General features: G+C 43.1%; 1 protein-coding gene across 4 annotated transcripts in view; it reads right to left on the bottom strand.

The window, feature by feature from the left end:
• Positions 1–67: 67 nt before the first annotated feature.
• LOC122561259 (uncharacterized) overlaps positions 68–15,443 on the bottom strand; it is an 83,964-nt gene continuing 68,588 nt past the window's right edge. For 3 of the 4 annotated variants that reach the window (XM_043712885.2, XM_087998808.1, XM_087998809.1), the window contains exons 50-59: positions 15,262–15,396; positions 13,994–14,098; positions 10,076–10,189; positions 9,606–9,665; positions 7,009–7,143; positions 6,641–6,763; positions 5,412–5,465; positions 4,554–4,742; positions 3,270–3,359; positions 68–3,076 (exon numbers count right to left, since the gene is read on the bottom strand). In XM_043712885.2, the coding sequence (XP_043568820.2) occupies positions 3,027–3,076; positions 3,270–3,359; positions 4,554–4,742; positions 5,412–5,465; positions 6,641–6,763; positions 7,009–7,143; positions 9,606–9,665; positions 10,076–10,189; positions 13,994–14,098; positions 15,262–15,396 (1,055 nt within the window). In that variant the 3' untranslated portion in view covers positions 68–3,026. The remainder of the gene's footprint in view (positions 3,077–3,269; positions 3,360–4,553; positions 4,743–5,411; positions 5,466–6,640; positions 6,764–7,008; positions 7,144–9,605; positions 9,666–10,075; positions 10,190–13,993; positions 14,099–15,261; positions 15,397–15,443) is intronic. The other variant, XM_087998810.1, reaches the window with a different exon arrangement.

The raw sequence follows: 15,443 nt of genomic DNA, 5'->3' as shown, positions 1-15,443 counted from the left end.
GAGGCGTGGTCACAACCACAAACATTGGCTCTGCTGCTGATTTTGAATCAAACAATCAGACCTTGAACACATTTATGCTAAAAGTATTTATTGAAATGTTTGACAGACTCACTTGGAGAAGGAATAGCAGCAATTTAGGGAAGAGCAAATGCATAGTGGGACCGAGGAACCATTCCTGGAGTGGAAACCCGCCTGAAGGGGTTAAAGGCACTGTAATGGGTGCCAGGTATTGTTGGCCATTCTCCCCATCACTACCCAGGCAGCCAGTGCTGGGCTGGTGACAAGGCCCTGTGTTGTTAGCCAGGTCTGGTTTCTCAGTCCCTATTTACCATCACCCAACCTAGAACCAGCGACTGATTTTAAAACCTTGCACTCATTAAACACAATCAGGCAGCTGAAAGGCTGCTTGGGGGCATATTCTGACCAGTTAGTGATAAATGGTTAAGGGTCCTCTTTAAGCAGATTATTGAGGGAGCAACCTCATGACAAAGGGGGAAAGGGCACTGAGTTTGCCTCATTTGACTCAGCCACTAGGCTGTGTCATAATGACTCTGAACCAAGAGAAGCTTTCAGAGCAGAGTGTGACTATCAGTAACATGAGTGGATTTCAAAAACGCTATCCCAATGGCTGGAGTTCAGGGGAGATATTCCCACCCCCATGAACAAAAGAAACAGCAGATTGGATCACAAATCTGAAATAAGATCCTCTAAGGAAAGCAGTATTGCCACATTAAATCAAAACTAGGTGAGAGCAGACAAGGGAATGTTATAGTAGTTACAGAATTTACTAAGATTACACTTTCATCACTCATTCATGCCCTTGCCCCACCCTTCCTAAAACCTCCTCACTCTGCCCTGACATCCAAATTCAAAACAGAGCGTGGCCAGCCCTTACAACTTGGCCAAAGCAGTGTTGACCTGTGGGCAGCATTGATTGCAGTCCCTAGGTAAGGTGAAGCTGACAGTCAGTTCCAAGTCTGATCTTAGGCTGACAGAGCAACCGGGGCCAGCACTGGCTTGGAGTTTGTTAGGAACATTGCTTTGGCAGGTGTTGAATAAATCTGGTGAGGAATCCACTTTGTTTTTTTTTAAGTTATTTTATTCCAAAAAGAAAAATTTTACAATTTTAAATAAGACAGGCTGTAAAATAGTCAGCTGGTTAATGGCACCTATGTAACCAATAGGAACCTGATGCACAAGAGAACCATCAAAGCAAGAACTAAACTGTACAAACAAATGTAAACACAACAACTGAATCATTCCTCTTGTCCTCTGGGCTACCCAGACATTGGGCAGTGGTCATTCTGTTCATTCAGAGCTCATGCTGGCTCTTAAACCATGGATTCTCTCCTCTCTACCTTCAACCTCAAGGCAATTATCTTCTTCCAGAGAAGACAGCAGGCTCTGCTGTCACTATCTCTCAAAACCATTCATCTGCTTCATAAACCCTTCTTCACAGTTGTGTGAGGTTGGCAACATGTAAATTCCACATCAGGGAGTCATGCTTAGTTGTTATTGGCTACTCCCTCATGAAGAGGATTTGTGATTGTAAAGGTGATGTTATTCCCAATGATTCTGGCTTTCTCCTCTGATGTTGCCCACAATTGCTGAGGGGTTTGGAAGGAGGAATGGCAGGGGGCTGTCAGCTATCTGCCTGTATTGGGTGGGGTTCCACCACCTTCCCACACTGGGAGGGGTGTGTCACCTGTATATTGAATATCCTGAACTGGAGGCCAAGCCCTTCTGCTGGGTCTTTCAATAATTCTGTTCGATTGTTGATATTGGGCATCAGCTATATGAACACAATGGTGGGATGAGCACGAGTCTGCTCCCTTACCATTGACTAAAAGGACCCAGATTCTGAAAGGCTTGGCAGCGCTGACCCCGACAAGCCTAAAGGGATGGTTATTTAGGTCTGAGATGAGAACATTTCTTCACATAAAAGGTTTATCAAGCTTTGGATTTCTCTACCCCAATGGCTGTGGATGCTCCATCATTGAAAATATAAAAATATGGGTTGTTTATAGGACAGAAGGAGGCCAAATGTCCTATCGAGTCTGTGCCAGCTATCAATCCAATCAATCCCATTCACACGCTCAATCCCTATGGCTCTGTGTTCATTTCCTTTCAATCCCCTTTCAACTTTGCTTTGAAATCGTTAATATTTCTCACTTCCAATATCCTCATGGGCAGCAAGTTCCAGGTTATTACCACAGTCCCCCTGCATCTTCTATACAAAATCTTAAATGTGTCCCCTGGTTCTTGTACCATCCGCTGATGGGTACAACTTTATATTGTACCTTATGCCAATTATAATCTCATACACCTTTATCAAATCTCCCCTCGTCTCCTGTCCAAGTAGAGTCACTTCAACCTAACCTCATAACTAAATCAGTCCCTTATCCCTGGAATCATTCTGTATCCTCTCAAGGACCCTCATATCCTTCCAGAAATGTGGTACCCAGAACTGGATGCAAGTTGGCTCCTGAGCAGAACTTTTGAAAGATTCAGCATGACACATCCATGATGGATTTTTTTTTGGCGAGCACGTGGAAAAGTGGAGTTAAGGTGGAAGGTCAGCCAGATTGTGCTGAATAATAGAGAAGGGCCCAGGGAGAGGAAGGTATTCTCCTGCTCCTGTTTATATTTGAACACTCTTTGATGATTAGAGGTCAACGTTGTTTATGACCCATGTGACCACTGAAATGCAAGGTAATTCAGAGATTTGTGGCATCGAATGGCAATGCTGCAGGAACAAATAGGGAATGCAGAGGGGGATGTTCATACAGCAGTCTCCTCACAGATCTGTTGCTGTCCACCTGTTTCCATGGTTACAATCACTGTGCAATTAGAATCCACGATTAACGCACTATTATAGAGGCACAGAAAAGAAATTTGCATGAGTTTTTCTTCTGATGTTAAGCTGCTGAATAAAGAGGGTGAGATGCAGGCAAAGTTGCTGCCTGTAGCCAGAAGAATAGAAGCAGGAGTCAGCCCCTTGATCCTGCTCTACCCGAGTCACTGCATCACTTTAGACCGTGAGCTCGTCGTCGGGTCCGCCTGTGTGAAGACCAACCTACAAAAAGAAAATGATTATTATAAAATACAGTTCCTTCTCTGGACAGTATCGTGTAAATAGTCAAATTGGGGATCAGGAAAGGATGGGATTGGACCACAGAATTATGGTCATATATATACATTTTTAAAACCTACAGATCTCTGTGAAAGACGATAATGCATGTTTTTCCCATACAGCCTCGGTGCATTACCTGTAGATTTCCGTCTCCTTTCCTTCTGATCAGACTGCATCCTGAGGTTGGCATGTGATAGCCATGTGGCGTAAGATTCCCCAAGTTTCTCTGCAACAAAAATCAACAGAAATCAGCAAATCTCTTCTTGCAGCAGGGCTCTTGTTGGATCTTTCCCATTCTCCCTCCAAATAGATGACAAATGAACATGGTGCAGCCAAGAAAAACTAAACTTGCTGACGTTCTGCTGGTGGCAATTATATTCCCCACATGGGGCCATTGCGCAATTTAGTAACAATGTAAATGGGTATTCATGTGTTAGTGAGGCTGATGAGCCATTGCCTTACCAAAAGGATTGCTGGAGGGATTTGCTTGATCTCTGGATAGGAGGAGTGCTTGTTGCTCAAAAGGTATATCAAATACTCACCTGTACAGACTCCATCAAAGCTTTCTACCTGTACAGGTGTACATTCTCATTCACCCAACTGACCAATGTTCATCTCTCTCTTGAGCAATTTGGGTTTACCAACGTTGGGCATATATCTGGAGGTTTTATCAAAGAATCCTGCCACCAAATGCCACTGTCCTAAATTACATAATTTCTCCCCACTACTCCATCATTTACTACATTATTTTTTCTTTTTGAAACACCCTAGTGGCCAGTGACAAGCAGTGCCCTTCACATCAAAGGGCAATGCTGCGTGATCAAACAGTGAAGGAGAAAGCAGGGGTTAAATCAAAATAGAATTGGATGGGGAAATAATACACTCCACTCTTTGAGGCGCCCACCACTCCCTGAATAACTCCAACGTGTTGGTGGGCACCGTGTGCTCCTTCTCCAGAGACACCCGGGCTCTAACGTAACCTCGGAAGAGGGGTAGGCAGTCGGCCCGAACGCCCCCCTCCACGGCCCGCTGCCTTTACTACAGTTTGATAACTAAGATGCAATTGTGCACAAAAAAATCTATAAATCACACCATTTTTCTAAAGTTCTGATGATTTTGTACTGCTCACAGCACTGTCCCAGAAATAGCTATTTAATTCCTGAAGGAGTATCCTCAGCCAAAATCATGTGTGAACATATGACCATCCAGAGTCAAACAGACCCTCCAATTCCTTTTATACTCATTGTTGTCTATCCTGAGTAACAGGTTGGCAGTTGTCATAGATGACTCTGATGAACAACCTAGTGTTGGCGGTGGACTGTACAAGTGGGTAACCTATCATAGACGGCTCACAGGGTAGAGATACAGCACGCTCTGAAGGAGAATGAGCCGTGACAGTGAATTAGAATAAGGCTCTCACCTTTTAGCATTTCCTCTAACTCTGCATCGCTCCTGTAGGTCCCGTCATGCCAAACTCCTCCTGAGGAATGGGAAGAACTAGAGGCAGATGATTGACTGGAAGAGCTGTGTGACGTTTCAGACACACGATGAGTTCCAGATCCATCTGCCTGGTTGGAGAAGCTAGATGACGTATGGTGTGATCGACTGGCTGCAATTAAATAGGAGATATTTAATCATCCTGATCAGCGACATAAGTAATGACTCAGTATATGTCCCACAATAAAGCAAGCTTGGGGCAGGATCTGTGAATCTGGTATAGAGAGCTGCAAACAAATAAATTAGTAATTACAGTCTCTCTGGGTAACAATGCAAGTGATTATAGTCCCTGAGGAATGCCCAAGGAGTTTGAATTAGAGGAGCGCAGCTGTCTCAAGAGTTGTGAAGCTGGAAGGGGATTACAGAGAAAGTAAGGCGCAAGGCCATGGAGGGATTGGAAAACAGGATAGGAATTTTTGAAATCAAGGCATTGTTTGACTGGGAACTAATGTGAGCACAGGGTGATAAGGGAATGAGAATTTCTGCGAGATAATACATAGGCAGAAGAGTTTTGAATGATCCCAAGTTTAGAATGTGGGAGATTGGTCATGAGTATTTCACAAAATTCAAATCTTGGTGTAACAAAGGCATAAGTAATGAACAACCGATCCAATATTACTCCACCAACACCGATGACTGAAAATTAAAATTACTCCTTGGAGACAGTCAGATAAAGGGAGAGTGAAGCGGTGATAGTATGCAGGTGGCTGTGAGTGCAGATCAAATTAACTGCATTCACAGCATCTACCATTTAAAACAATGAATACTTAACGTGACTGACCTTCTCCTGTCCGTGTTGCACCACCTCCTGATGCTGCTGAATGTGCACCAAAACCTAGAGACAGAGAGGAAAAGTGGATTTTTAAAAAAAGGAAACACTTGAATTCAGATAGAGCCTTTCGCATCCCAAGAGGTGACACTTGGCACGGAGTGAGAGTGACTCTCAGCAAATGATCACATCTTTCATAGTTTTCAGCAGAAAGAATCAGGTGATTAATCTTGCAACACCCTCCCCCTTAACAAATATATGCAATGAGAGGGCTGTCCTCTGAGGAAAGGTTGGACAGGCTGGGCTTTAGACAGTTTAGAAGAGTAAGAGGTGACTTGATTGAATATACAAGATCCTGAGGGGTCTTGACAGAGTGCCCTGTGGAGAGGATGGGAATGGGGGAGTTGTCTTATGAGGAAGGTCAGATAGGCTAGGGTTGTGTCCACTCAAGTTTTGAAAAATAAGTGGTGACTTGATTGCAACATTTAAAATCCTGCAGGGTCTGGATGGGGTGAATGTGGAGAGGATGCTTCTTTTATGGGAGAATTTAGAACCAAGGGTCATGATTTTAAAATTATTTAAAATAGAGATGAGGCAAATTCTTTCCTCTCATTGGATCATGCGTATTTGGAACTCTCTGCATGAAAAGATGATGGAAGCAGAATCATTGAATAGTTTGAAGGTAGATGCATAGAGATTAAGCAAGGAGGTGACAGGTTATTGGGGTATGTGAGAATCCAGATTTGGGGTTACATTCAGATCAGTCACAATCTTATTCAATGACAGAGCATGCTCAAGGGGCCAAAGAGTTGAGTCTTGCTCTTTGTTCTTACGTATGTAAATATTGTTACATTAAGTTTATTCTATTTGCAGTTTAATTATTTAATTGGGGAACTTGCAACTGGGATGCTTCAACTAAAGTTAGACATTAGAGATACTGACCAACAAAGGTTAGGTTACAGCACTAAAAAGGGCCAATCAAGTGATCCGCCCCCACTAGCTCTGTAATAGCAATTCACTTTGTCCCATCTACACTACTTTCCAAAAGCCAAAGCAAAACTATTTTGTTAGTGGCCCCACGACAGTGCGCACTTCCTCAGTGCTGATCCCACAACAGTGCGGCATTCTCTCAGTGCTGACTCTCTGATAGTGCAGCACTGCCCTCATCACCAGGGAATCTCCTGAATGCTGCAGAGACTCCACCACTGCTGTTATTCCTTAACAAATCACTATGCTGTCACCTCTCAGGTATTCCTCATATGCTGTCCTGTTCCCATTGAAGAATTTCTCCCAATTGTCTTCGAGAACGCCAGATGTCCCAGATTCTCTTGAGCCAGGTGACCTGTACACAGTCCAGCCATTTTCTACAGAAGGACAATGATGGAATTGGTTACAAGGATGGCTTGTAAAACTGTTCACTGGATAATACAATGTGGTGATAGTGCCACTTAATTCGATGGAGGTTATTCTCAATGTGAAGAATGGAACTTTGTCTGCACAACAACTGTGTGGTACACACTCTTAACGGATACTGTCATGGTCAATTGCAGCAGCAACAGGCATGTCCCCATACAATGCCAGTAGATTCTGTAAAATTCCTACTTCTCACCTCGGAGGTATTTCTCGTAAGCTGTCCTGTTCCCATTGAATGCATTCTCCCAGTCAAACACAAAACGGCCAGATGCCCCAGGTACCCCTGATGGTTGGGATGAACTATGTGACGTGTGCACACTCCGCGTGTTACCTACAAGAAAGACAATAATGAAAGGCTCTTTACTGGATGATATCGTATTGTTGTAGTATTGATGACGGTCTGCTTTATAAGAAAGATACAGGTGATTGCTTATTTCTGTCAAAGTTTGTCCTGGGTTACGGCAGCATCCTGAGACACAGGGATGGAAATATATGATCAAGCATTATGGCCCAAAATTTTCCATAAGTTAATATATCAAAATGTTCCCCATTAGTTAGACTTACAATTATATGTCTAGGTTTTCACAAATGTTGCCTGACAAGTTGCGAAAATGATAGCCTATAGGGCAATGAGAACACCAGGGCACCATTTTCTAAATCACTAACAGGATGTAGATGTCATTGGCTGGGCCAGAATTTATTATCTGTCCCTAGTTGCCCTTGAGAAATGTGATGGTGAGCTGCCTTCTTGAACTGTTGAAGACTATTTGTGTAGGCCATTGTCATCAGCAATCACTCATTCACGAGTATGATTGTCCACCTAGAAAATTCATTTCACAGATCAAACAATGCCATTAGTGAGGGAATTCCAGAATTTTGCCCCAGTGACACTGAAAGAAAGGTGATGTACTTTGAATATAAACCAAAGAATTGTGGATGCTGGAGATCTGAAACAAAACAGAAGTTCCTTGCGAAACTCAGCAGGTCTGGCAGCATCTTTGGGTAGAAAGCAGAGTTAAACGTTTCAAGTCCAGTGATTCTTCATCAGATTCATTAGTGGGCGGCATGGTGGCACAGTGGTTAGCACTGTTGCCTCACAGCGCCAGAGACCCGGGTTCAATTCCCGCCTCAGGCGACTGTCTGTGTGGAGTTTGCACGTTCTCCCCGTGTCTGCATGGGTTTCCTCCGGGTGCTCTGGTTTCCTCCCACAATCCAAAAAATGTGCAGGTTAGGCAAATTGGCCATGCTAAATTGCCCGTAGTGTTAGGTGAAGGGGTAAATGTAGGGGAATGGGTCTGGGTGGGTTACGCTTCGGTGGGTCAGTGTGGACTTGTTGGGCCGAAGGGCCTGTTTCCACACTGTAAGTAATCTAATCTAATCTAAAAGATCTATTTTGAAGTCAGGATGGCGGGTGATTTGGAGGAGGACTTGCAGATGGTGCTGTCATGTATCCACTGCTGTTGTCCGTCTAGGTGGTATCATCATGGATTTGGAAGATACTGCCTAAAGGAGCCTTGAATATTGTAAATGGTAAACACTGCTGCTACTGGTGGGAGTGAACATTTGTGATGTGGTGCCATTCAAGTGGGTTACTTTGTCCTGGATGGTGTCAAGCATTTTGAGTGCTGTTGGCATTGTACTCATCCAGCCAAGTGGAGGGTATTCCATTCACACTCCTGACTTGTGCCTTGTAGATGATGGACAGGTTGTGCAGAAACAAGGGTTACTGCAGGATTCCTAGCCTCTGACCTGCATTTGTACTTTAATGCTAATCCATTTTGTTTTATGTCAATGGTAGCTCTTAGGATGTTGACAATAAGCGATTTAGTGATGTTAGTGCCATTGAAAGTCAAGGTGTGATGGTTTGATTCTTTCTTGGTGGAAAGGGTCATGCCTAGCACTTGTTTTGGACAAAAGTTATTTGTCATTTATTCAGCCCAAGTTAGGACCTAAGGAAAACAGAGCAAACAGTTTGTTGCTTGAATCAGGAAGATTAAAGGATTGGGAAAAAATAGCAGAAGGACCAATATGAAGGGTGAATTAGATGGAATTGAGGGATATTGGATCAAGATGTTGAGAATACATTTATATTTAAGAAAGAAGTGAAAAAATTGGAAGATGTGGAATAGTTTGGATATTTTCTGGATTGAAAAGATTTGCCATGTGGTTTTTATCAAGCGGTGAAGTCAGCAGCTTAGTGTGTGCTAATTACAGAAAACCTGTGACTTTGGAGCTAAGCTTTCAAGTAGATAAGAGTGGGTTTTTGGCCCTTAGTTACTGGAAACCTTGATTTTGAAAAGACTGGGAGGATCTCTATGCTAATTGCTTCCCAACAACACTTTCAGACTTAGGTTTTACAAGGTATTCATAAACACTAAGATTGGAACCTTATCAGGTCCCCAAAAGTCTCTGTTGAGAAAGAGAGAGACTTGCAGCTTCTGGAGTATCTTAACATTGACTATTTAAGTCTGTTAAACAAAAACTGAGAAGTTGAATTGTGGCCACTTCCAAATACTTGGATCCAAGTTAATTACAATCAGTGCTGTACATCTTCCAACAGTGTCAGCAATTCAGTGGGCTGTGATTAAGGGATATGGGGAAGAACTGGGACTGACAGATTCGGGGAGAATTGGATCAGAAACAGAGATTTTGCACTGACTTTGGTTGGAATCTTTAATCAGTGTTCTCTTCTGCTCCATGAAACTACCTAAAAGATTGATGTGTCAGTTCCAGAAAAGTCGTCTAACATGTCTCCATAGATTGTTTGCTGTGTCCAACAATTTAAACACTCACCTCCTTCACCCTGGACATTCCCTTGTCCTCCATTTACCGACCCCAGATCAACTCCATAATCTTAAACAAAAGAAATGAACGATTTGAGTCATGTTTTCCAAGGACAGTGAAATCAGCTTCAAATTCAGGAACTGAGGAATGTGAATATGATGAACACTCAAACTCAGAGAGAGGAGATAAAGTTTAGAGTCCTTAACCACAGATTTAGAGAATTCCAGATCCATCACCAACTTATCCCCAACTCCCAATACATCCCTTCTCATCCTCTCTCTCCCATTCTATCTCTGCTTGCATCCCAGCCCCCTTAACAACCCCATCTTCCTCCATTTGCATATGTTTCTTATTCTCAAACTCTTCCATTTCCACTGCTCACACTATTGCTCTCTTTCACACCCGACGTCTCCCTTACAGACACACTCTCAGTCTGTGGGACGCACACATTCTCTACCAATGCAAATTTATGGTCTTACCTCTCAGGTACTCCTCCAGTTCGGTCTTATTTCTGTCCGTTCCATCTTGCCAGAATACTCTGTGACGTCCAGAACCCCCAATGATGATGGTGCGAGTATCGATCAGCCCATTATCTGAAACAGCAAGAACTAGGTCAGGGTTTGGAGTAAAGCTGCGCTCACTGTGAATGGATTCACAGTGAAAATCAGACACCATCTCCTGATCTCAACAGCAAAGTAGTTCATTTAAGTTCATTCATAGATAAACATTGTGGATTATGTAAAGCTGTGTGCATAATGTTGTCAAATTGCACTGAAAATATCTTGCTTCAAAAAATTTGAAAGTTGATTCTCAAACAAGTCAAGGTGAGGCTGAAATTCTCCATCAATCAAAGGGATTCCCATTCTCTATCAGTTTGTGATTATCACATACTAATCCTTTAATGTACAAATTGATAGTAACTGGCATCTCATTGGAAACTTGGATTTCATTTCTGAATCGCCTGTGGTTTTTCTTACTGTGGATTTCTTGTTGATTGGTTCTGGAGAATGCGGTGGGATAATGGTAAAGTCACTGGACTCCTTTTCGAAAGCCCCAGGTTAGTGTTCTGGAGACATAGGTGGAATGGCTTTAAGATTTGAAAGCAGTAAAAATCAAGAATGAATAATGAATATATAACCAATTGTTGAAAAATGCATCTGATTCACTAATATCCTTTAGGGAAGGCAATCTGTCATCCTTTCCTGTTAAGCCCTTCATCAGGAATGAGGCTTGTTTGTGGGCTGGGGGCTGAGAGATAAATGGGAGGGGGGGTGGGTTTGAGGGGAAGATAGCTGAGAATGCGATAGGTAGATGAAGGTGAGGGAGAAGGTGATAGGTCGGAAAGGAGGGTGGAGCGGATAGATGGAAAAGGTGATGGACAGGTCAGGAGGGCAGTGCCAAGTTGGAGGTTTGGGACTGGGATAATGTGGGGGAAGGGGAAATGAGGAAACTGTTGAAATTCACCTTGATTCCGCTGTGCTCCCAAGGCAAAATATGAGGCGTTCGTTCTCTAGGTGTCGTATTGTAAGGGTTCAGTAATGGACGAGGCCCAGGACCTGCACGTCCTTGACAGATTGGGAGGGGGAGTTTAAGTGTTCAGCCATGGGGCGGTTGGGTTGGTTGGTGCGCGTGTGTCCCAGAGATGTTCTCTGAAACAATCCTCAAGTAGGCATCTTGTCTCCCCGATGTAGAGGAGACCATACCGGGTGCAACAGATACAGTAGAAGACAATTGTGGAGGTACAGGTAAATTTCTGTTGGATGTGGAAGGATCCTTTGGGACCTTGGATGGAGGTGAGGGGAGTGGTGTGTGCGCAGGTTTTACACTTGCTGTAGTGGTAGGGGAAGGTGTCAGGAGTGGGGTATGGGCTGGTGGAGGTCGTGGACCTGATGCGGGAGTCACGGAGGGAATGGTCTCTCTGGAATGTTGATAGGGGTGTGGAGGGAAATATATCTATGGTGGTGGGATCAGTTTGTAGGTGGCAGAAGGGCAGAGCACGATACAATGTATGCGGAGGTTGGTGGGGTGGTAAGCGAGGATCCTGCAACCACACGGTACCAATGTAGATTTCAACAGTTTCCTCATTTCTCTTCCCACCACATTATCCCAGTCCCAAGCCTCCAACGCGGCACCGCCCTCCTGACCTGTCCATCATCTTTCCCATCTATCTGCTCCACCCTCCTCTCCGACCTATCACCTTCACCCCCACCTTCATCTACTTATCACATTCCCAGCTTTCTTCCACCCCAATCCCACCCCCCCCTCCCATTTATCTCTCAGCCCCCCCCCCCCCCCCCCCACAAACAAACCTCATTCCTGCTGAAGGGCTTATGCCCGAAACATCGACTCTTCTGCTCCTCGGATGCTGCCTGACCTGCTGTGCTTTTCCAGCACCACACTCTCGACCCTTCAGGATTGTGTATGTTTCAATTAAATTGCCTCCAACATTTCTAAATTCCAGAAGATATAAGGCTAACCTGTCTAGCCTTCCTTCATAAGTCAATCCACTCTTTCCATGAATGAATAAAAAATATGTCTGGACTGATTACACAACATAGGAATTTGGAGCAAGACTGGGCTTTTCCCATCCCTGTTCCACAATTCAGTACAATCAATGCTGATCTGACTGTGGCCTCAACTCTACGTTCCTGCCTAACCCCAAAAACCTTTTGACTTCCACGTTACTCAATCATCTATCCATCTTGAAAGGTGTGCTCCAAAGATCCCAACCTTGTGTCTTCACAAATTACTTTCTTACCTATTTTTCTATCATCAGGAAATTTAGCAACTAATCATTCGGTCCTTTCATCCAAGTCAGCTGAGAGAAAAGAATCCTCTTCATTTCTGTCTTAAATGGTAAATCCCTAATTATTAAATTAAATGTACTTTTCAGAACCTATCCTATCAAGTCCCCTTTGGCTTATTTGTCTTAGTAAATCACCACTCATTTGCTGAAGAAAAAAATGGAAAGAGGTCCTGTCTGTCCAACCTTTCCTCATAAGGTATTGCCCTCATCCCAGCTATCAGTCAAGTGAACCTGCCCTAAACTGCCTCAAATACATTTACATTCTTTCTTAAATTGGGGAACTAAAACTCTACAGTGTTCGAGATGCAATCTCACCAATGTCCTGTACAACTGTAGCAAAACATTCTGATCCTTATGACATTTTCCTTTGGAATAAACAACATAAGTTGGCCTTTTTAATCATTCACTGCAGCAATGTATTAAAGTTTTATGATTCATGTACCAGCACACCCAGATCTGTTTGTACCTCAGAGTACTTCGGTCTCTTTCTAGTTAAGTAACATGCTGCTTTTCTATTCTTCCTGGCAAAGTGAACCAGTTTACTAAATTTCCCACATCCTAGCTGGCATTTTATTTCTCACCCATTTATTCAATCCTTCTCCCTTTGCAGGCTCCTATGTCTTAATTGCAGCTGACTTTTCATACTATATTTGTATCATCAGCAAAGTTAGCAAATTCAATCCCTTTAAGCAAGCCATTGATACAAACTGTAAATAACTGAAGCCCTAACATGAATAGCGCGATCACTCAACATATCCTGGTCACTGAAAAATGACCCATTTATACCTACTCTCTGCTTTCTATTTGCTAACCAATCCTCGATCCATGTAGTACCTTACCCTCTTATAACGACAAAACAAGCTCTTGTTTTGTTACATGCCTTTGATGTGACTCCTTGCCAAATGCATCTTGGAAATAGAAGTATAGTACATCTACTGATTCCCCTTTATTACACATTGCTTTTTACTTCCTCAAAGAACACTAATAAAATAGTCAAACATGATTTCCCTTTCCCAAAACTGTGCTGTCACTGACAAGTCACATTACGATTTTCTAAATGCTCACCTAGATTAGATTAGATTAGATTAGATTAGATTAGATTAGATTAGATTAGATTAGATTAGATTACCTACAGTGTGGAAACAGGCCCTTCGGCCCAACAAGTCCACACCGCCCCGCCGAAGCGCAACCCACCCATACCCTTACGTTTACCCCTTACCTAACACTATGGACAATTTAGCATGACCAATTCACCTGACCTGCACATCTTGGGACTGTGGGAGGAAACCGGAGCACCCAGAGGAAACCCACGCAAACACGGGGAGAACGTGCAAACTCCACACAGTTAGTCGCCTGAGTCTCCTATGACCTCCTTAATAATAAATTCTCATACTTTTGATATGACAGGTTACAAGTTAACTGGCCAAGTGTTTGCTTCTTATGCCTTGCTGAATTGTAAAGTTTCTGGTCATCATTTAATGACAATTAAAAAATAAAACACTTGGACAATTTAAGAACATGTTCAGAATCAATTTAGCATCAGGCAGATATTGCTGGTAAATACCGCAATCTGACTCAGTTAATGACCTACCTTTCATATACTGAGCGAGGCGTGGAGCTACATCAGAATATACAATGCGTCCTGGAGGTCCTGGGGGTCCTGCTGGTCCAGTAATGTATGGTCTCATTCTATCACCTGGAGAGCAGAGGGACTTAGTTAGTAACTACCTAGAGAGAAGTACAGTCATCCAACCCAGTGTCCCAACCCAGAGAGATCCCACCGTAGTTCACCTAATCCTACTGAGTGCAGCATAAACAGTCAGGACCAAACACTCAAGAGTTCCTGATGGATTTCTTGATATACCAAACCTGTATCACACTGCATATAAAGGGTGTGTTTTTCACTGATGATTTAATAGAGTATTACCTTCACCACATGGATCAAGAGGCAGCTCACCACTGCCTTCTTCAGGGCAATTAGGAATGGACAATAAGTACCTGCCAACCAGGAAGGCCCACATCTTGAGAATGAATAAAATCAGTATTTCCCTTGTTTTGAATTTTGAAATGTGTAATAATTCAGGAAGCCTGACTGGAAGGGAACATCATTTATTGTTGAACACCAAAACAGAGCCACTACTCATGGTGTACATAAGCTAGTCCTAGCCCAGAATGGGGCAATTCTACGCTCAACAAGCTCCAGAAGGAGATTGATTAGCGATTCCTAATGGGCCTTAAAGGGGTTATCACAAAGTGTAAAGGACGCATGACAGTAACATTTGTGAATTTACTACAAATCCACAAAGGGATTAAATTAGAACGATAATATAGAATGTGCTCTATCACACAGACATCCTTAGAACAAACAGCATAAGTAACAGAAAACGTGAGAGTCTCAATCTCTATTATAAACTGAAAGTCACCATAGTCCCAGAGGATGTTCTCTCATTAGAAAGAGAGAGACAAATAGTGGTGGGTTTAACCTGAGAATCAGCACATCTCAGACAAAGGACAAGGTTGAGAAGACAGGATCTTCATGGTAATCACAACCAGTCCAAGGTTTGAACCCACACATTCAGCATCACTGAGTCATAAATCAGTTATGAACTAACAGAGCTAAACAACCTCTGGTTATTAAAGTCAGAACAGGTTCAACTCCAATTCCTTGGAACATGCTCATCACAGGCATAGGATTGGCCTTTAGCCCCAGTTACATTGCATTCCCACTGGATTTCACAGGCACAATATCAGATCTAACCAGATGGGAATCCTCAGTGTCTTAAGGCTCAGCAAATACAAGGTATGAATATTCAAAATTAAACTGAAGCCTTGACCAGTGGAACTGAGGTTATCACTTACTTGAGAAGTATTCAATAATCTCACTCTTCATTTGCTGCCGATCTTCAGGATATAAACCTCCTCCAGTTCCTGGTGATCCTGGAGGCCCTGGTGGTCCTGGAGGTCCTTGAGGGCCTGCGATGCTATAACCCGAATCTGGAGATTCACAAAAAGGCATTGCAGTTAGTGGAGAAGATACTGGA

This window comes from Chiloscyllium plagiosum, unplaced genomic scaffold (genome assembly GCF_037043375.1).
Source record: "Chiloscyllium plagiosum isolate Xiang-an unplaced genomic scaffold, Cpla_swu_hap1 HiC_scaffold_22, whole genome shotgun sequence".
NCBI classification, from domain to species: domain Eukaryota; kingdom Metazoa; phylum Chordata; class Chondrichthyes; order Orectolobiformes; family Hemiscylliidae; genus Chiloscyllium; species Chiloscyllium plagiosum.
This window is presented reverse-complemented; position numbering and strand designations above follow the sequence as displayed.